The sequence below is a fragment of the Cucurbita pepo genome, chromosome 13, assembly GCF_057944985.1.
Source record: "Cucurbita pepo subsp. pepo isolate OVF chromosome 13, ASM5794498v1, whole genome shotgun sequence".
Classification (NCBI taxonomy): domain Eukaryota; kingdom Viridiplantae; phylum Streptophyta; class Magnoliopsida; order Cucurbitales; family Cucurbitaceae; genus Cucurbita; species Cucurbita pepo.
In genome coordinates, this window is record NC_141810.1 from 12,876,597 (window position 1) to 12,899,236 (window position 22,640).

Genomic DNA, 22,640 nt, shown 5'->3' on the forward strand with positions numbered 1-22,640 from the left:
GATAAAGATTTTAATATCCATTTTCACTTATAATTTGTGTCTATTTTGATCGTTATAGTTTATCATCTATGTCATCAAATGTTTGAAACATGTCACACAAGCATTAAAATATGAAAGTCAGTGGAAAGTTTGCATAGATATCTACTAGACATAACGTTGAACACCCCAAAAGGACCTACCGAGAACATTTTACAACTTGTTAAGTGGACAAAGTAGAAAGAATTAGGAATTTAGGAACTAAAATTAGAAAAGAACCTAATGTCAATGTAGCTGTTGTTCTCTTTTGTTAGTGAAACAAATTAGTCAAAACTCAAAAAGTAAGAAACAACTAGACAGATAATTATAACGCAAAGTGAGTAAAAGGTGATGGAGGAAAGAGACGAAATGGCTTATTTAATATATAGTTTCAGGTGTGTTTTGAGAAGGCATTGAGTGATCCACATGAGGGACAGATAGCTACAGATCTTGGAGTTGTTTTGGGTTCAGACGTCACTAAAGGAAGTAGAGAAAAAACCAACCAATTAATGTAAAGAAAGAAGGAAGGGCGTAAGGAGGAAAGGATGGTTCTGGGAGTCCAATATTATATAATTAAAAGGAACAGCAGGATGGTGATGTGTGTGCATATTTCACAATCCATCTATCTATTCAAAATGTCCCTTCGGACTTCAGTTGGCTAACTTGGAAATGCCTGCATCGCTTAGAGGCAGAGCATTTAACAGGTCGTTTTCCACCAACAGGGAGTATCCCACGGTTTCACATTATTGGACAAAATAGTTCAGAAAAAAATACACTATCTTCCTAATACCAAGGATTTAGAGACCAAAACAGAGTAAATGGGGGAAAGTTTTCAACATTTGTACCTGAAAATTCTCCAAATGGGGCCAAATTTGTGACATCAATTTTCCCACTGGATATGGTTAAGAACTTTCAACTGGTCGGGTGAATGAATATAAGTACATAAAAGAAACGTTATTGAGAAACCTGCTGGGTAGAAATCAGCAAGATGATGATCATAGTCATTTAGGATATATATATCCGAATAATTCTAGAATGCTTTCTCTCAACAATTTGCTGCGAATGAGACATATGTTTCCACCTAATGCAAGTAAAAATGATCTATGAAGAACACATGAGATGCCGGCCAGATAATCTTTGAGAAACTATAGCTGCTTTCACTTCTTTTTTTTTTTTTTCTTTTTTTTTTCTTTTCCTTTTTTCTCTTTTTCCTTTGCTAACTTCGTTTTTGACTGCCCAGCATCTTCAATCTAATTTACTTTGCAACCACATCGACAGTGGCAGTTGCTATACTATGTATAACTATTCAAATGAGCACGCTATTGGCTACTCATCCGGTAAATATATGTGAAAAAAGAATTAAAAAAAAAACATCAAAAGAAAAAAACTATTCAACTCACTCGAGTTGTGGATCAGTAGGGATCTGACCGAATATATCAGGGCATGAATCCCATTTCCCTTGCTCCCTGGCCTCCCAGTACCCACCAATGTAGCGGTAAGTATCACTTTCCTTCTCCTTGGCAAACCACCTTGGTTTCCAACCTCGCTCTTGCATCTTCCGAGCCTGAAAACCAAATGAAATAATATAAGCTATTCTATTGATCTAACTACTTTTGAAATCTCACCCAAATAGAATAAATAAATAAAACATTTCGACTAGGAATGCAAATATGTCTTCATATAGTAGATCACAAGAGAAAAATACTATAAAGTAAACGAGGTTTTTTTAAAAAAAAAAATTGATATCTAAAAAATGGTCATATAAAGTCAGCTGTCCATTTCCATCAATTCTACAGTTTTGCGGATCCATATTGCTGATTGTTCTGGTCACAATTGGTTTCAAGCCATTTTAGCACAAACTTAAGAACAAATTATTAATTTGAGTATGTGTTTTATTTATCGTTGGAATAATTCAAAGTCCTCAAGTTCGAAGAATGCATATAGCTTGGGATATTAAATTAGGAGCTTAAGAATAAGATGAATATGCGCTGTACAAACACTCCTGAAAAAGGACCAAATATGTGACATCGAAGTATAGTCTACCTGCCGCTGGCGCTGCTCTAATCGCAACTTTTCTGAGTTAGCCATTTCGTACTCTCCATTTTCTAGACACCTTTGATCAGGTCTGAGCCTTGAATCTGTAGGAGGTAACTTTTCCTGCATATTGAAGTAACATAAGAAACAAGTTGACCCCAGAATAAGTTGCAAGTGGCGTATCATTACATCTATAAAAAATTTAATGAAAACAGAAAGAAAAGAGGGGGAAAAAATTATAAACTATCATCTCATCCATCAGGTTGCAACATTGCAACTAAAACGGATAGATTATCTTATGCAGCCACGTCCTACGACCAAACAGAAAATGAAAATCTAGTAGGAAACTAAAATAAAGTAATCAAAAGGATTACCTTCAAGCCTGGTGTCAGCTCATTCAAAGTCATAGCAAAGCGCGTGAAGTTATATCTAGTAGAAAATTTTGGTGCCTTGCTTCGTTTCCAGAGTAGGTGGGCTTCAGATAAAGAATCAAATCCTTTTCCCTTATGGGAACAGTCCCCCTTCACATAATGCATACTTTCATCCCATTTTCCAAATAATGTAGCCACCGTCCTTCCAGTTTTATCTTGAACTACACCCTGTACCTGAATGAGAATGGTAATTCAAGTTTCAGTCAACTTTAGCAATCTATATAAGATCTTGATCTTTCACAAGTCAGAAATTCTAATTTCAACTTCCACAGATTTTCCTATCCCAAAATTTTAACAAAAAAAAAAAAAAAAAAAAAAAGTCACATTCCTGACACCTGCCCATAATAGCCAATTCACCCAGTTGAATTGGATCAAATGAAAGCACCAGGTGATCACTTAGAATTTACAAGCTCACTATTAACGATAATATGACTTCCAGTTGATTTTTTTTTCTTCATTGGATAGGAACATCCAGTTGAATAATTATTATACAATATAAGAAATGAGCCAGCTTCGAGTGGTAAAGCTAGAGCTAGAATAACTAAAGTCGTATATAACCTCTGCTTTCTGCCATGACAATGAAACCCTTCTAGTTTCAGAAACTTCATTTGCATCCAGAATCTAAACGCATAAAAAACAATCCAAACAAAAATGGTTTTTATTGGTGATGCCCCCCAACTTTTCCCATTGATTCCATTTTTCTACCTCCAACCTCTTGTTAAAGGCAAAGAGTCCTACTCAAAAATCAAAATCAACGTGATTTGGAACCATTTTTACAACTTTATATCGATTTCTTTTTCTCCCTCCATTCTCTTGCTAGGCAAAGAATCCAACGAAGAAGTGTCATGGTATAGAGACAGTGGTCCAATGAAGATGGAAAAAATTTACACCGTTGACAGGATAAATGAAAAATATTTGTTAATGCTTTTCAATAATAACAATCCTATATATCTCAGATATATGATAAAGGACAGTAGGAAATTACCTGGTGCGGATTCCTGTCAATAATGGACTGCTCCTTAAATTTTAGTTTACACAAGTAGTCACGATTTCCCTGTATGCGCATTGTACCATAATGATCACAGTACAGCTTTCCCAGTATCAGGTTGTAAATTGACGTTGTCACCTACAAGAAATGCATTCAAAATAATTCAAGATTCTAAATGGGAAAATAGAACAAAGAAAAAGAGAATTTAAACAATATAAAACAATCATTGGTGTAACACCTTACTCCATTGATAGACTTCTCCATCATCAAATTCTAATGTCAAGACACCAACAGGGTCAAGCTGAATTGACCGACCCCAAAATTTACTCTTCAAATTGCTATCACCCCAAAATCTCCATCCATTGCCCTCGCAATGGCATGCAACTACCATTGGATGATGGCTAACCTAACAACCAAAATTAGAAAAATCTATACCATTTGAGAGGAAGAATCTTGGATCAAGCCAAAAACAATGAAGCCATTTACTTTTCATTCAAATACAGGAACTAGAATATGTGCAACCCAAGCATTCGAGATAAATGAATGAAGCCATCAAGTAATGATGACCTAAATGAATCAAAATTTCAAAAGAATGTGAACATGAAAGACGTCCTATGTGACAGTAGTACTAACTCATCAATAATCTAATATCATTACATAACAAATGCTCCCGTCATCTTTATATGTTCAATTCCCTTTTGTTCATTGTTTAAATAGTGAACATGTTGCCTTTAGCCGGAATGCACAGAGAAAAAAAAAATCCTATTTTGGATGGAAATTGTGCTTCAAACAAGAAATAACATAGAGATTGAAGGACACTCTTGAAGGTTAACACGACCTACACAGTGACTCCAAGAACATGAATGGGGAGTTTATGATCAAAGAAATATCGAGGATTAATAATTATAAAAGTTCTCACAAATTTAGAATCCTAGAATTTGTTAAGAACCAAAATAAAAAAAGATAATTTCTAATCATAAAGTACAAAATCCGCAATATCATTCTGCTATACCATTTCATTTCTTTATTATTATTATTATTGTTTTTACAGTTTTAACTTGCCACTGCTATCCCATTTCATTTCTCATTTCCACCTTATGCAGACAAATAATACAAACTGTTGGAATACAAGTGTAAGAGGATTAAAGCTAGTAAGGGCAAAGTTCAAGTGAAACATGTCAAATAGATTTAAGTTTTCACATAGGTTATATGTTCGTGTTCCACATAGAAAATTCTATGGTAATGAGTCAATGCCGGATAGAGTTCATTTCAAGCAAGCTTGTCCTAGTGACTAATAAATAAATAACATTTAAAAAAAAAAAAAAAATCTTTTTGAAAGAAAACGATCATTAAATTGATATGTATTTGACAACTCCGTGGCCTGCTTCCTTGAATTCTCTTTGTGGAACCACTGAATTGAATGAAAAATTATGTAAAATAAAATTAAAATTAAAAGAGAAAATCCTATGTGGTCACATTAAACACTTGTTTCCAGAATTTCTGGTTGCAAAAAACATAGGAGGATATTGTTAGGGGCCAAAACTACATGGCTTATGCTTTATTGCTTCAAATTTGATAGGTTTGCTAATTGTTCTGCTCATAGGATTAACTTCTACTGGAGAATGCCAATGTAATTTCCATTCAGCAGTTCTAGCCAGGAGCATTTCTCCTTTATCCAACCGACTATTGTATAAAATTTTATAGAATTAAGCCCCTGGTTCCTACCCCTTACGCCGGAAAAATAAATCTAAAAACAATACCTTCTCCGAGAAAAACTTGAGCCCTTTATCTGGAAAGTCGGCCTCATAAGTTTCCCCTAACAGTGGGTTAAATGGTTTGCAACTTCTTCCTTCTGTTGAAGCATACCCAGATACAGCAAATGCAGCTACGTTTAGAATCCTCATGAGGCTGTCACCCTGAAGAGTTGGTAAAAGATCAACTAGCTAATAAAAAATCGATAGGGAGCATTAAAAAATTCAAGGTTTTCGTTTTTTTCTTTTTTTATACTTTCCAGAAAGTTACTTAAATTTCACATGTATCACTAGAGGTTTGTCCAAAATCTTCCATTAAATCTCCATCGCTGGTTATGTAATGAGAAAAATGTTGAAAGATATGCACTGCATAAAATCATAGATCATTAACTTACCCTTCTTCCCCATTCATATGCCCGATCAATGAGGTATGAATATTCTAAATCTTCAAAACACTTTTGCAGAGAAGAAAGAGGCTCATTAAAGTACACAGGAAGACAGACTTTAGTGAGATCTTTTCCAATGTTGTCTTTAATCATTGACCAAAGACTGACACCCTTCTCCTTTTCAACTGGATCAGGTAATTTCTTGCGCCGCTTAACATAAGGATAATTTGTTCCAACAGATCTAATTGATGGATCCACCTCTTCCTCAGAATCAACTGTACAAAGGCCTTCATCATCAGAAGAAAATGATGATATCCTGTAGTCGGATCCATTACTTTTGAACGAACTCGATGATAAAAAATCTCGAGTGTCAAAAAATGTGTTTTCATCTTCGTCTGTTTCTTCCTCTGCAGCATCGACTCTCTCATTATCATCATCAGATTCAGTAGCACTCACATCTATAGAAAGATAGAAAAGTTTAGAGAGGAAAAGAGTATGAAATATATTCCAGTGGCCAAAAGAATGTGCAATTGCATACAAACACGTCAGGAATAAGAAGATGAATACATAATAAGTCAGTGTTCAGCGTGCTTATGCTAAGAAATTGTAAAAAAAGAACCTCGAGACTATTGAAAAAAGAGGCAAAAAGACTTGAAATGTAAACATGGAGGAAAATAATTGCAAACATTGTCATCATATATCTTGATATAAGTGAGAATATAAATAATAAATATGCCAAATTAATTTGTACATGGTTGTAATTGTTTGGCCACAGTTGTCGGACTTCCAATTTCTATGTCCTAAAATTAAGAGTTAAGACAACCTTACATCAACCTTTCTAAAAACTTAGTATTTGACATTCGTATGTTCATCAGCTACAGGCTCGCAGTTAATTGTAATTCCATTCTTCACATGGATCACATGGATTTTTCTTTTTTTTTTTCAAAAAAAAAAAAAAAAGGCTATGAGAATGCGCCCTTAGTCAGACATCTATCTCTTAATCAATTCAAGGACTGCATTGCTGTTGCCAATTCTTCCTCCTCTATAGCTAATTATACTGTTATTTAGTCCCCCTGTGGCTTCTTCTCCAGAATATAAAATATAGGTAATTTCTCATTAGTGCTTTCAAATTTGACTGTCCAGTCACATTTTAATTCAATAGCCTTCTAACAAAAACTCTTACTACCATCCATGAGATCTCATACACGCTGTGCTGCTTGAGACAGATCAGCTAAGCAATACTTCACCTCAGGTCATCAATTCAGATCCAAGTCTAGTACAAAGCTCCGGTGATGGTTTCATAAAAAATCTTCTAACCATTTTTCTTTATTATAGCACATCTTAAGAAAACATAGCACTAGAAAGAAGTTTCAGATATCATCATTAGAAAAACAAAGCTGCAATTAACACAAAGGAAAATATTGCTTCGGATAATAATTATTAAAAAAACAATAACAAAATAGAAGTGACATGCCCAGAGACAATGATACAAAATTAATGAAGTACATATAGAACCATGATTATTAGGTATAAGCATGACAACTCACCACTAAATTTTTCCAGCTGACCAGGCAAGGCCCTAGGATCATTTGACTGTCTCTGGCTCTCATCAACTACTGTATTCTCCAAGTCAACCTTTTCTGTCTACACAAGACAAACAGGGAGAAGTTTACGAAAAGCACAACCAAAAGAAAATGTTGAACGAAATGCAGAATTAGATAATTTTATATGACTGAGCTTAAGAAGGTCAGTCAGTGAACTTCTTTTGGGACTCCTATTGTTAATGATTTCACTAGAGGTCTACTCAATGCTAACAAAAAACTAATTATTCATGGAAATTAGAGGATCAAATCTAGAAATAAAAAATTATTAGAAATGGTCTGCATGGATTAACCCTCGCAACACCGCTTAGAGGTAAGGTTGAATCCAAATGAAGTAAATGATTTGATTGGTCTTAATATTATAACTACAAAAATAACTACAAGAAATGCATGCGCAGGGAACAAGCATACAAAACCTTTCAAGGTTAACTTCAACCTTCAGGCGAAGCAATCAAGAGATCCTAAAAAAATCATGTCCAAAGTGAAAGCAAAAAAAGCAAGCAGCAGACACATTCACTATCCTTGATAAAGCAATCAAGAGATCCTATAAAAATCATTTTCAAAGGTAAGGTTGAATCCAAATGACGTAAATGATTTGATTGGTCTTAATATAATAACTATATAAACAACTAGCAAAAAATGCATGCGCGGAACAAGCATACAAAACCTTTCAAGGTTAACTTCAACCTTCAGGCAAAGCAATCAAGAGATCCTATAAAAATCATTTCCAAAGTGAAAGCAAAAAAAAGCAAGCAGCAGACACATCCTTGATGAAACAACCAAAGGATCAGTACAGAAATGTTTTCGAAAGAGAATCTTAGCTTCTAGCTGCAAGTAGGTGGTATACAAAGAAAGGAATAAATCTGAGAAGTTTTGGTATATATTTTATCCGCTAGGAATCAAGGTTGCCCTATTCTAAACAGAGAGTGACTGTCAAACAGAAGACGTGCTCCAAACATAAGTTACAATATAGAATCGAACTCAGGGAAGCTCCGAATTGTGCTTCAAAGAGTCCAATTTCAAAAGTTCAGACAGAAGGTATACACACTCAAGACATAAAGGAGACAATGTTTAGTTTAAAAAAATGAAAACAGCCCAATATGTAAATAAACTTCAATAAAGGAACTAATTAACATATGAACAAAAAAATTGAAAGAACCGATAAAAGTTATAATAAAAAGGGCAGGCATACACAAACTATCCTAGATATAACCAAATGGAATTATGCGAGAAGAAGTGGGAACTATGGTTTTGTCGTTTGAAAAACTTTGTGGATTCTGGGGATATTTAACTTCATTTTGGATTTCTCGTGGAGAAATGTAATTACTCCATAAAATTTTAGTTTGATTCAAATAAAACATTTCAGTGAGAATAAGTATGCATAAATGAGAAAATACGACACTTTCTGACTACAACACAGAGCCAAACACCATAATGGTGCAAGCATCAAATGCCCAACCAGAATTAGAATTGTCGGATGAAGAGATGTACACCAAAGTAATGGGTTTTAAATAACCCGTATATCAATTGGGCTTAAATTCCTCCATGGAATCAACAATCAACATAGCACCATGAGGGAGGGGAAACGCACTTAAGCAAATGGCAGCTAATTATTAAAATTGAAAATTTTTAAGTGCTTACAAAGTTGCAAACTCAAATTCCCCTTGCATTCTATCAGAAGAATCACTAGAAGGGGGAAATATACACGATCTCCAGAACAGAGTAACAATGTATGACACCGCTCAGTAGTAAATGAATCGAAAGGTTCCAGTAATAGTAGGCAACAACAACAAAAAAAACAATCTTGAATTTGATTCATATGAAGTATTGTAGATTCAGTATCAATGTACCTCTAAGTGCCGCAGTGTGTCAATAAGTTGCCACTGCTTCTGCTTGAGCAACAAAAGCTGGTTTTGCAGTGCAGCAAACTCAGTCTTCATAATATTTTCAGTGTCCTGAATGGCTGTTTCACTGACACCCTCTTCTAGAAGCCGCTGTCTAATCTTGTCAGTTGACACAGACAAGAAGTCCATAGGCGCCATGAGCTCACAGTTAGACATCCTTGGGAATAATTCTTTCACTGCCTGCAATGCCTCCATCCATGCCACCCGATCCTCGCGGGTCTCTGCCCGCAAGTGAAGTCTCTTTGTCCCAGTGAAGATGGAAAACCTCTTATCATCTGACCGGCTTTCTCGAATTGAGGAGACCTGTCATAGGAAAATTCAACTCAACGGTGGCAAATGATCCACAGAACCAGAATGAAAACAAGGAGTTGCACGAATTAAATTGAAAGAAACACCTGAATCCTAGACATCATTTCTCAAGTCTCATTCACGATTAACATGGAAGGCATCTTTAGAGGATCAGAAAGAAAACTTGACAAACCCCCAACCAGATCAATTGTAATCCTTGATGAAGACGCTGAATTTCAACTAATAAAAGGGATGGGAAACGAACAAAGTAATAACCAAACAGAAACTAACAATGGACACAAACTGATTCATAAAATGAAGGAAGATGTAGATACAAAATATCAGCACCTCCAAAATAAAGCGTGAAAATTATAATCACGAGAAGAAGAAAAATGAATGCCATGGTACTTGAATGCAGATATTATAAAGAAGCAGTTCGGATTGGTGAGACCTTGAGATGAACTTCCCCAAATGGCTTGCGCCTGAGTGGGAACTGGAGAGTCTGATTAGAGAACCCGTTCTTATGCCTCGAAATCCTCCGCATCGACACCTCGCCGATGACCTTCGATCCCTTTTCTGTTTCCTCATTGACAACGATCTTATCAGGTCCATGAATCTTATAGTATGACAAAACGCCATCCTGAAGCACAAACCAACGACGACGCCAACCTTTGCCGTAGTTCACCCACTTGTAGAGAATACCACAGATACCATTCCCAACAATATCATTGATCTTAACGTCAACCGGAGGCTCCCTAGCCGAGGAATGGCGTCCAACCATCTCAGCAGCAAAAATACTCCGCTGACTAAGGCGTCCGGCATCGCTACTACTAAGACTCCGATTATGCCCATAATTGGAAATTCGAATCGTCGGATCGGATCTGGACGCGACAGAGACAGCAGGAGAGGCCGGTGCAATATGGAGGTCCGGCATCGGAATCGGCGGTTGCTTGGAAGGAGAGTTCTCGGAGACAGTGGAGACGCAGCAGAAAGAATGCATAGGGAATTGAAAAACAAAAGACAAAAACAGAGGAAAAAAGCAACAGCAATCAAAAAGAGGGATCTGATGAGGATGACGGTGGCGATAAACAGATGGCGGCGGAAGTGAAAGTGACGTCGTCTGACTCGGTCGGAGGCTTCATTGATCCAAATTGTTGAAAGGCAATCATAGAAACGAAGATTACTGGAAGAAGGCGGTTTGGATTAATACGTCTGTTTATAACGAAGCCGCACACAACCGACGGCCATAGCTGGAGAGAGAGAAAAATCCGGGAAACAGAAATCTAAAGCGAAAAGGTCGGCGAAAACGGATTTCAATTATAGATTGGAACGAACTTAACGAAGGGGAAAACAAAAACAAAAACAAAAAGAAAATCCAATGTGTTCGTTGAAAATGGATATGGAAATCGGGGAATTAGAGAGATTAGAGAAAAATGCAAATCGGAGAAGAAGAAGAAGAAGAAGAAGAAGCTATGTCGTCCGCTGACGATGGTGACACGCGGCGACTGCCGAAGACGCGACTCAATCGACACCCCACTTTAAATATAAGGAGGTCGCCGGACGGACGGGTGGTTAATACTTCTGAAAAAGAGATTAATACCTTAATTGATTAATTAAGTAATTAATTACAGGGTTTTGTTCCGATGCGGGTGGATGTAGGAATTACAGTGGGGAACGGCGTGGGTTTGGTGAGGGGGATCCACAACGTGGAGACGGATGAGGGTTTGACGGAAACGATAAACTCCCTAGAAGGGCCTTTTCGTCTTTTCATCCTTAATTTATATATTTTATTAATTATTATTATTAATTTTTGGGATTTTTGTTGTGTGTGTGAAGGATAAGGAAAAACATCTCGAATGATATGGGTTGACTCAATAATTCTTTCCTTCTTAATGAAATGGATTTTAATTATTTTTTTTCCTTTTTTTTATTTTTATTTTTTCCATTTTCGTCTGGTTATTTTAACACGTAAAGGAAGAAAGAGAAAAAGGGATAAGACGAATTAATAAATCTTAGATTTTATTTATTTATTTATTTATTTTTGTGCCTGAAAATAATGCTCATTTTATTTGCTTTTTCTTTAGGTAAAAATATATTTTTATAAATAAATAAATAAATAAAACTTTAAAATGAGGTTTCACTAATATTTTTTACGAATTTAAAATTTATAAATCAATATTACCATAATTTGTTAAAATAAACACATAAAAAATGTGAGAAAAAAGGATTTATTATTTAAAACATTTTAAACAATATCTTCTAGAAGATAAATGTTCAACTTTTTTCTCAATTTAATTTATTCCCGGAGAAAAAGTCAATTTAATTTAATATATAAAAGTAGCTTGACCAACCCTTTCTCATAAATAAAAAAACGACCAAATTAGTGACCAAATTAGAGAGTTTAATAATGTTTTCAATAATCCAAGTCAAAATTTATAAATCTAGTATTTTTTTTAAAATTAATATTATAAGCTATATTTTTCATATATTTATTTTATTAGATAAACGTTGATTGAAAAGAAAAATGGAATATAGCGGGTGGAGGACAAGTAAGAAACAATTAGATTATTCGCGCGTAAATCTCACCCTTTAAATATTTAAAGATATTTAAAGATGAAAAAGTAATAACTTTATGTTATGATCACCGCCTCCTCGTTATGACTTTTATGAATTTACTATTTAATGGGATTAAAATTATATAAAGGTTCATTTAAATGTGTTTTTGAAATAAAATGACCAAAATAAGTGAATAAATTGAAAAATATAATTTTTGGAGTTTGTATTGAAATACGGCAGATTAGTACGTACGGTCCAGATGAAGAGGTTTTGAGAGAGGTCGAATGGGGCGGTGACACGTATAGATGTACGTCCAAAGTGCAGTGTATGAATATTCTGTACTGTAGCGTTACAGACAGGGTGCATTTTTTGAACAGTAAAATACCGGTCTCCGCCTCAGCCATCGTAGGACAACAAAACAACTGAACCAACCGCAAAACAATAAATAATATAAAATTATATATATTTGCAGAACTAAGAATTTGATGCCACTGCAGTGCCTTCAGTAGCCGCAAAATAGTAAACGCGTGGAATATAAATTAAAAGTATTTACTTTTCCATTTTTTATATTCCAACCAAAATTTAAAATTATCAATTGCATTTTTTTTAAATATTTTGAATCCATCGTAATTAAAAAAATATTATGATTATATAAATAAAAGAAATGAGAAGGTCTACTGGGCAAAAATAAATAATAATAATAATAATAATAATAATAATAATAATAATAATAATAAAAAAGGCACAAATGTCATACCATGATAAAGTGAGTCTGTGTAATGTTTCTTGTCTAAGATTTGAATTTTTTTGCATTCCCTGTAGTCAGGTTACTTGCTCTTCGTTTTTAAGAGTGAAGATTATTCCAACATTTTTATCCTCAATCGTGTGCATCATGGAAAAATTTTCAAAACATCACCTAACAAAGATTGCCTCACACCAATGACACCTCCCCTTAATCAAGGCACGACTCATTCGGAGTCTTAGTCATTGCCTTCGAAGAAGCTTGACTCCTTTTCTTCTGAAGTCCTTTGTAATCTTAGTCATTTTTTACTGCCTTCGAGGAGCCTAGGGTTGACTCCTTTTCTTCTGAAGTCCTTTGTTTGACATTTGATAGCATGTTAGATGAACACGACTCTCCGGTATGATATTGTCCACTTTGAACATAAACTCTCGTGACTTTACTTTGGGCTTCCCCAAAACGCCTCACACGAATTGAGAGAATATTATTTATTTATAAACCCACGATCATCCCCTAAATTAGTCGACGTGGGACTTTCATCATCCAACAAAATCATCGAGTGTCAAACAAATAAATTGCGAGCTTCAAATGTACGGTTGTAGTAAAGATCTATAATATAACTCTATCATACCAGCTACAAATATTAATATATATTTTATTTTATATCTCGTAAATAAATATTTTTAATGAGACAAAATTGGGAAACAAATTACGTGGACGCAAAATCTTCAATTATCACATTCCAATATTGGAGAGCTTCATAGCCACAATAAATAAATAGTTGGAACAAAAATACGTGACAATCATAAATATGACAAAATAATTTAATTTAATTAAAATAAAATAATTCTCTTCACCATTTCACCGCCCAAAAGTACTTGCACACAAATACGCCCCACGACCCCAACACCACGGACAAAAATGTCAACCATTTTTAGAATATCATCCAAATATAATTTAATTAACATAAAACATCAAAATATTTATTAAACTAAAAACAATAATTATATTAACAAAAATCAATATAATACATTTTAACCGTTCAATAATAATAATAATAATAATTTTGTCATTTCTCTAATGATTTGAAACAAAATAATATTTAAATGAGGTAACGATGGTTTTATTTTTTATTAAAAAAAAAAAACTCAACCCTCCAATCAAAACATTTACTTTCATACTAATAATTTTTTCAATAATTGATATTAAATTATTTTATGAATCATTTAATAATAATAAACACTTAATTTTAAATTAAATTGTATAAATAAAACAAATTAATTAATTAAAATAATAATGGTAATAAAAATGGTTGAAATATTTGATCCTCATGCTCCAAAGTGAGAATCTTTTGAAGATCATGATCGAGAGTGGATTAAAGATATTAATCATGTTTAGTCTATATAAACCTACTCACCATAGATCGGTGCCTATGATAATGGAAGGCCACAATTAAAGAAAATCAAATTTGGAATTTTTAATTAATTAATTTTTTCTTTATTTATGAATTTATTAAAATTGAAAAAATAAGTACAGCCAATACGCTACATACACGTGGCTTGATGAGTTGGATGGGAAAATGTTATTTAAAAAAAGGGTGACGGGAACATAAAAAAAGTGATCACATGCGGCAAGATAGGGAGCACGTGATTGGAAGGGTGGGTGACGTCACTTTCGGTGGACACGTAAGTAGAAAAAACAAGAAGATGATAGGGCATTCCTCTGCGCAGATGATCACGGACATCTCCTCTTTACTTTGACCACCAGTCAACCCACCTAATGCCACGTGGCAACCTTTATTTATTTATCACATTTTATATTTATTTATTTTAAACAATTTAATCATTCAATTAAAATAAATAAATAGTATACTACTTTATATTTATTTTATATTGTAGCATTAAATTTTGAAGGTACCTAAATAAGTTACATTTTGATATTCTTATCCATAATTGCTCGATAAATAGTTAGTCTAGCTTTAAATGCATATATTAATATATTGGCTTAGACAAGCGTTGAATTCTTTATCAAGTGGCTGAACGAGCTTTTTGTCACGGTCATGCTCGTCCAAGGCGTGTTGTCCATGGCTGCATGCTCATAACAAGCCCAACTCTTTATGTCTTTTCATATTCTATTGTTTTACTTTTGTATTTTTATGAAGTATGATGTTTTAGAAATAGTATGTCTAGGCTTGTCAGACATTAAATGCCTCAGAATGTACTATAAGGGGATACGACTAGTTGTCAACTTCTCCTTACCCAAGGTTATATATTGTGAGCCGTTGTTATTTCTCTCTTGCTTGCTTATATAACGTCTTTTTTAAAAATCTCTCTTTCGAAAATCTTTTTCTGCCCTCGTTTTCTAAAACCTTCTCTTAAAACCGAGGCCAGAGGCTCGAGCATATGCCGCTTGGCCGTAGGCGATGCAAGAACGAATTGACTTAGCTCACTTGTCGCTGGAAAGTGAGTGTCGCACAATCGCAAGTCCGCTGCCATTAAAAGTGCGATTGTGACACTTTTGACATGTCAAATAAGTCTTTTAGGGTTCAATTGGGCCCGAGTACGCTGGTCAACCTTCGACTTATAGTCACCTTGGTTCACTTCGACTCCTTTTGCCTTCAATATTTTGTTACGAGAGCTTATAGAAGTCTCATATTATCAACGAGAAATCATTACGGAATTGAAATCCTAATGATTAGAGGGAACATCAATTTTTTTTTTTTTTTTTGACCCTCAAAACCTTTCTCACAAAATCCAAATAATTTCAAATCAAATCATTATATTTACCATCCATTATTACTTATCCAAAAAAAATTTACCCCACTTTTTCACCTTATCCTTTTTGCATTTTTCCTCAGTGGATGATTAATTAGGATTAAACCCTTAAATTGAAAAATCGCTTTAATAATTATTGATACGTATGTGCTAAAGAAAATAAGAAAAATTAGGATAAGGAAGAGAGAGAAAAATAGCCCCTTAAGGTTTTAAAAGGCTAACTCTGAGTTAGGTTGACGTTTGCACACTCTTATAAGCAATATTTCGTTATCCTCTCCAACCAATGTAATGTCTGACATGGATAGAGTCGAAAGCCATAATAAAAATTGACAATACGTTGCAACAATACCTTATTATGATCATGACTACAACATTGCAATGAACGGCATACCAATAGAAACCTCCAAAACGACAAGACAGAGAAGTAATGGATTTTTGTGTTAAGGAAGCGACATCATAAATCATAAGGATACCAGACACCTACCGCATCATTGAGGGTGAGTTGATGATATTATAAGACAGAGCCGAAGAGAGAGACAAAAGGCTGAAACAGCGGCAACTCAGAACAGGGAATTTTACTTGCCACTGCATCATCATCATCATCATAAACTCAACATAAGCCCAGTTTCACAGTTGCTGCTGGCTTCCCCCTTTTGCAGCTTTTGTTTACCTCAACTCCACACATCAGGACACCTCCCCACCGCCAACTCTGTCCTTCCATGGCCCCCAGCCTCCCAAAACTCTACAAACCTGCCTTTTTTAGACATGGGTCATCTCAAAGTTTCGTCAAGTTTCTACTGAGTCAGTATCTGATCATTTCGTGTTGTTAACGCCATTATTTTAATGCTTACACTACCAAACAAACACCCTAACCAGCTCGAAATTGACCTGCCATGTAGCTATAATAATATGGTAAGCATATATCACATACCCAGTAAACTCACAGTTCAGAATCAACATACCATGTAGCTTTAATAATAATATAGTCGAACATATGGTATGAGATCCTCTCTCCCTAGCGTTTTAAAATCTTTGAGGGAAAGCCTAGAAGGAAAAGCTTAAAGAGGACAATATCTACTAGTGGGGGGCTTAGACCGTTACAAATGGTATCAGAGCCAGACACTGGGCTGAGCATCTAAGGGGGATGGACATGAGACGGTGTGCCAGCAAGGATGCTGGACCCCAAAGGTGGGCGGATTGTGAGATCCCACATTGGTTGGGGGAGAAGAACGAAATATTCTTTATAAAGATGTGGAAACCTATTCCTAGCAGCTCAAAGAGGACAATATTTGCTAGCGGTGGGCTTAGGCTGTTACATATCGTATATGCGGGATGAAGCTAAGACATGAAACTATTGGGCAGAATCCTAATATGGGACCCCTTTTGTTTATTCAATCCATCCACTGTTGTGCATGTGGCAAGCCAACCCCTTTTTTCTCTCTTCTGATAGTGAACCCTAAACAAAAAGGCTCCAATAGCCGTATAAGGAAATAGACAGAAGAAGACATACCAGTTTCTGGGTCTGACATGGCGCCTCGCCACAAGAATCTTTTGCCCTTCTGTTTCTTTTTCACTCAATTCACAGTTGTAAAGTTCAAATAAGCTGCATCCGTTTCACCATCACAACACAACACCTTCGGTCATAACGGAGTTTCATTTCAAGCTCAACAGCTGGCAATAAAGTGGCAAAGGATTTCTTTAAATTTCTAATAAAAAATAACTGCTGACTGACTGATTGATTATACCAATTGTCCCACTAGAAATTCCTTCACGTTCATTGGGATGATATAAAAATACAGCATGTTCTTGACTATGGACCCTCCTTAGTAAGGTTAAATATGAATAATATTTACATCTTCAGTAGAATCTCATTGTTTAATCATAAAAAGTAAGATAATCTTTCTCCTTTGTATTGCACATGATTCCATTCCATACAGCTCATAGTCCAAAGTGAAAAAAAAAAAAAAAAAAAAAAAAAAAAGCAGTATTCTCACACCAGTTTCCTCCTGAAGAACAAGAGGAAGATGACATGATCATTAGATTTAAGATCAAATCTCTACAGTCATTGCATTTGGAGATGAATTCATGCTTGGGGTTGTGAGTGATGCATGCCAGCTTAGTTCAAAAGGACATCCAAGCAACAACTATATCAGAATTAAAGGTTTCAGCGAAATGAGTACAGCAGAAACTACGGTATTGATTGATTGGCTAACAGGGCAGTCATCTTACAATCATTATAATTGATTCTAAAGCACTTTGAGACGTTAAGCTTTATTGACCACTGTTTCTTAGTCATGGAAGAATTTGGAATGAACTCCATTGTCGATTTTGTAAATGATAACGATTTAGTTTAGGCCCGTTTGTTAACGATTTTGTGTTTAATTTTCTGTTTTAGAAAAGTTGTACTTGTTTCCTTAGCCTCTTTTGATAAGAATTTAGATCTCGTTTAATAACCATTTTTGTTTTTTGTTTTTGAAAAGTAAGCTTATAAACATTATTGCAGTAAACGAAATCGTTATCGAACGGTGTCTTAGTTTTTTATTTTTGATCTTTGAAAATTAAGCTTATAGACGCTACTTCTACCTATAAATTCGTTCGTTTGTAATCAACTTCATATCCATATTTTCAAAAACAAGTCCAAGTTTGAATCAATTCAAGTACTTACCTATTCCCATCTGGATGAAGCTCGCACATTTGGCTGTCATCTCCAATAGCTAGCAAATATCCTGAAGATGTCAACCCCTGTATAACGAAACAAGCAAATTTCTGAACCAATAAGCAATCAATTCCAGTTTTCAAAGCCATGCAAATCATAGAAGATGGTGACCCAAGAACTCTCCGTTACTAAGTTGAACCCTTATAAGCAATGCTTCGTTCCCCTCTCCAACCGATGTGGGATCTCACAATCCACCCCCCCTTAGGGGCCCAGCGTCCTCATTGGCATATCGTCCAGAGCCTGGCTCTCATACCATTTGTAACAGCTCAAGGAGCACACTGCTAGCAGATATTGTCTGCTTTGGCCCATTACGTATCGCCATCAGCCTCACAGTTTTAATAGGTGTCTACTAGGGAGAGGCTTCTGTAGGATCTCACAAAAGTAGTGGGATTAAGACTGCAGCATTTGCGTAAATCCTAGAGCTGTCACAGAATTAGCTATCAATCAGATCTCACGTACCTGAATAGTGACAACATTTTCCACTTCTTGATCATCTTTCTTTTCCTGTACAATAACTCTTTGCCCACTACATAGACAGATGTAACAAAATCATATCTATAGGAAAAAAATTATAAAACATACTTGGCATAACTTGCACAATAGTCCTAGCTCATAGACATCAAGCACTAAAAAATCGAACAACATAGTCCATATCCAGGACGTTTTTCGTTCCATGAAACATAAGTATAGACAATGTAAACAACAAAGCATAATCGTGAGAATCCTGGAACAGAACGTGTTGAGTTACCTGTGCAACCATGTCTGATAGTAGAGTTCCTCGAGAGCCCGAAACCCTAATTAATAAAAAAATGATGATAACAAAGTGGCATTGTTCACGGATTTAGTGAGAATGAGGTCACCAGGGAAATTTTGAAACTGAAGCAGAGCAAACATGAGATAAACAGAACAAGCATGTTAGGAAGGTAACAATAAACGAAATACGTGTGCTACAAAAGTTCTAGCCTTTTCAAGTGAGAACAAGATTGTTAAATCACCAATCAATTATATACTTTAACACTCCACTCACTTGTGAGCTTGAAAATTTGTAAATGACCCAACAAGTAGAAACCAATGTTAATGGGGGAGGACATGACATCAAAGGCGTTTGAACACAAAATCTCTTGCTCGGGTATCATCTAAATTTAAATGGAATGATATAGATAGTAAGATATATAGCCTTCTTATGTAGGAGAATGACTTAATACATAAAAGGAAAGAATGATTACACCAAATTAATATATGTCCACATCTTATATGAACAATATCTTAGAGCACTCTCTCACACCCCCACATTGCATATATGGTATAGCTATCATCTTCACAAACTTGATGGATATGTAGCTAGAAAACTTTGGAAGATTTCCTTTATGTATAATTATTCATCCAAAATCCTCCAATTCTTTATGCCATAAGTAGAAGCCAAATGCTTATCATGCACAAAACCTTAAGGCAATGAACAGCAGGAAGTAATAGAATGATGTTCACACTAACACATTCAGAAACGAGGGAAAATGAAGAGAGATGGATGATTTCAAATTCTTTTGGAAAATAGTGTTAGCTGCTTAAAATTTACATAACTCACAACCATCTCCAGAGAATTGTTGGATAGAAGGAGAAGCTCTAAATCCGTACATGTACGTGACAATGCCTTGTCATGACGAAGACTTTAGACTGACATATAAATACCTTGATTTATGAAAATATCGTACAATCTTTCAAACTTGTTAAAGAAGAATGCTAAGATATCCTCTTTTCTGAACCTGTAAGGTGTACTGGATAAATTTGTAAGAGCTTCATTCAAGCACGTTGATGGTTTGTTATTGTCTACATTCAAACCTATACCTGGAAGAACATGAAGCAGTTAAAGGTAGACTAAAAGTTTCAATTTGGAAGGAGAAAACTGTAACAGCCCAAGCCCACCACTAGCCGATATTGTCCTCTTTGGGGTTTCTCTTTCGGGCTTCCCCTCAGTGAGATCCCACATCGGTTGGGGAGGAGAATGAAACATTTTTTATAAGGGTGTGGAAAACTCTCCCTAGCAGACGCGTTTTAAAAACCTTGAGGGAAAGCTCAAAAAGGACAACATTTGTATGCAGTGGGCTTGGGCTGTTACAAAAACAGAATGTAAAAGAAGATTAGACAGAAAGAAACCAACACACCAGCAGTAACATTAAACTTCTTCGATCTATATGTTGAAGTGCACAAAATGCCTCCAACTTTAAGGCCATTCACGTAAAGATCATTTGGCCACTTTATTTTCAAATCAATAGAGGGTAAACCCTGTACGAACCCACAGAGAATGAGCAGTATTAACCTCAACTCAAGTGCAGCACCATTTACAAATAATGATCATAACATCAACGGAATGGATAGTGTCGTTGGCACAGTGGAAATAGTGAAACATATAAGGGTGTTGAATCATCTCGATAGTGTACTAGACCAGTTCTGAATGTTGGAAGCTAGTCTACCATGACTTGAATCCCCATCTATTCCTCAAGTCCCTCTAGTTTCTTTCAAACAAACTGATTCCTCCGACCATTACCATATGTTTTTATAACAGTCCAAGCCCACTGCTAGCAGATATTGTCCTCTTTGGGCTTTCCTTTTCGGGCTTCCTCTCAAGGTTTTTAAAACGCGTTTGTTAGGGAGAGGTTTCCTCGCCCTTATAGAGAATGTTTCGTTCTCTTCGTTCTCCTCCCTCACCGAGATGAGATCTCATAATCCACCCCCTTGGGGTTCCAACGTCCTCGCTGGCACACCGCTCCCACATCGGTTAGAGAGGAGAACAAAGTATTCTTTATAAGGGTGTGGAAACATCTCTCTAACAGACGCATTTTAGAAACTCGAAAGGGAAAGCCCAAAGAGGACAATATCTGCTAGCGGTGGGCTTGGGCTGTGCAAGTTCATTCCCCCCTCCTAAGGTTTGGTTATTTAGCCATTGAGACATCTGTGCGCTATTAAACTAACACCACTCGTTTTCCTTGCTTTGATTAGAAAAACAAAACATGAACTATTCATTGATAATTTAGCACCACCAGTTTATCAAAATTTTCAGCTAGGAGACTGAGTTCCCATTTTTTAACAAAGATTTAAAGTAAGAGCTGCTAACATGGGCCAAAAAAGGACAGAAGTTACCTCTTTGTCGCAAAGATCTTTAATGGCCTCAGTAATAGCAAGAGATATTACATATTGTAATAGAGGAATAATACGCCCATCTTCCATTTGAATAGTAAAGGAAAACATAAGGCAACCAGGGGGAGATTCCCACAAATTCTTCGATCGACCTTCACTTAAATCCACATAATGACTTTCAATACAAAGAGGAATTCAAGGACAAACACACAAGGCTACCAGTTTGTGGTTGATTATGAGCACTATGCACCTCTTCCCTTGAACTGAACATCAGCCACACAGACCGTACCCAGGGGAACGTCGCTGAAGTTGCTGTTACAAGAGATAGCTGGGATCGTCAAAGAATGAAAAAGTGGCGTGGAGGAAGAAGAAATGCATCGTTACACTCACTGAGAAATGATATCCTGAGTAGAAGGAATCTACCAAAAGTATTGGTAGAAAGAGCATTCAAATACGAATCAATTCGAAACCCATTTTCCTCCAGGAATTCATCCCTTTCTGAATGCAAGAAAACCGAAATTTCAGTATCGTCAGGGAGTTTCGAAGTGTCATTCCTCTTGAGTAATTTGGCAGTTTCATTGTCAGCCGCCGTTTTTCCACTCAAGATCAACGCACAGGTTGGACTGATGTCCATTGCTGAAGCAGATGATAGAAATAACAATCTCCTTCTTTCCCTCTGTGTTTTCCAGAAGAAGATCAATATCAATCTTCTAAACTCTCACCCCATATAGTTATCCAACTTCTTTTTAGGGAAAAAAAGAACATAAATCTTTAAGAACAGTTCGACCCAACTTCATTAAAGTAAAATTCGTCTCAAATCAACACAATGAACACAAATTTTCAGGAAAATACTACCCCTACATGTATTGAAACGAACCTGGGATGGGCACGAAAGCAACAATTCCACTCGGAGACCGACACGACGGAGAATTTAGGCTGGAGAAAACGTAGCGATGGTTAACATGTCATGGGCATCTTGTATCTCTTTCGAAGAGCCTCCATTGCAAGATTTAGTAAGCTGGTGCGGAGAAATCAATATATAGGACCTCTTAATATTGATACCTCGTTCATCGCATAACAAATGGATTAGGCTGACATTCGCCACCCCCCGTCAAATTAACTAATCATGATTAGCATCACGTTTTGAGTCGTGTTTCATATTCCATAATATTATTGATCTAGTTCAAAATTTTCTCTAAAACATTCATCCTTCCACATTTTTATTGAGGTATTGGTCCTCTAGTGCACATGCTATGTTATAGAGGGTGCATAATCTAACTTATGACACATGGGTTAGGGTGCAATATCAGCACACCTATGTCATT

General features: G+C 35.7%; 1 protein-coding gene and 1 pseudogene across 2 annotated transcripts; both read right to left on the reverse strand.

Annotated features, from left to right (window-relative positions):
* Nucleotides 1-969: 969 nt before the first annotated feature.
* LOC111808201 (oxysterol-binding protein-related protein 1C) lies at nt 970-10,923 on the reverse strand. The gene is made up of 10 exons (XM_023694045.2): nt 9,850-10,923; nt 9,057-9,413; nt 7,153-7,249; nt 5,615-6,063; nt 5,229-5,384; nt 3,707-3,874; nt 3,466-3,606; nt 2,424-2,654; nt 2,059-2,172; nt 970-1,579 (listed from the first exon to the last, which is right to left on the reverse strand). Exons 1-10 carry the CDS (start codon nt 10,396-10,398, stop codon nt 1,412-1,414), a joined length of 2,430 nt encoding a protein of 809 aa, XP_023549813.2. The 5' UTR covers nt 10,399-10,923; the 3' UTR covers nt 970-1,411.
* A 6,221-nt stretch (nt 10,924-17,144) lies between these two features.
* On the reverse strand, nt 17,145-22,483 carry LOC111808204 (biotin--protein ligase 1, chloroplastic-like; annotated as a pseudogene). The gene is made up of 10 exons (XR_015411446.1): nt 22,193-22,483; nt 21,706-21,991; nt 21,566-21,627; nt 21,319-21,467; nt 20,343-20,463; nt 19,870-20,025; nt 18,932-18,977; nt 18,643-18,709; nt 18,133-18,209; nt 17,145-17,582 (listed from the first exon to the last, which is right to left on the reverse strand). The product of XR_015411446.1 is annotated as a biotin--protein ligase 1, chloroplastic-like (transcript).
* Between the last annotated feature and the right edge of the window lie 157 nt (nt 22,484-22,640).

What these genes read in the sequence shown, in the direction of transcription:
- LOC111808201 (XM_023694045.2), bottom strand. Translation starts at nt 10,398, where the DNA reads ATGCATTCTTTCTGCTGCGTCTCCACTGTCTCCGAGAACTCTCCTTCC. An exon ending in CATATGAATGGGGAAGAAGG is followed by an intron (nt 5,385 to 5,614) that starts GTAAGTTAATGA and finishes CCAACTCTTCAG; the next exon opens with GGTGACAGCCTCATGAGGAT. An exon ending in AGCTGACACCAGGCTTGAAG is followed by an intron (nt 2,173 to 2,423) that starts GTAATCCTTTTG and finishes TTCAATATGCAG; the next exon opens with GAAAAGTTACCTCCTACAGA.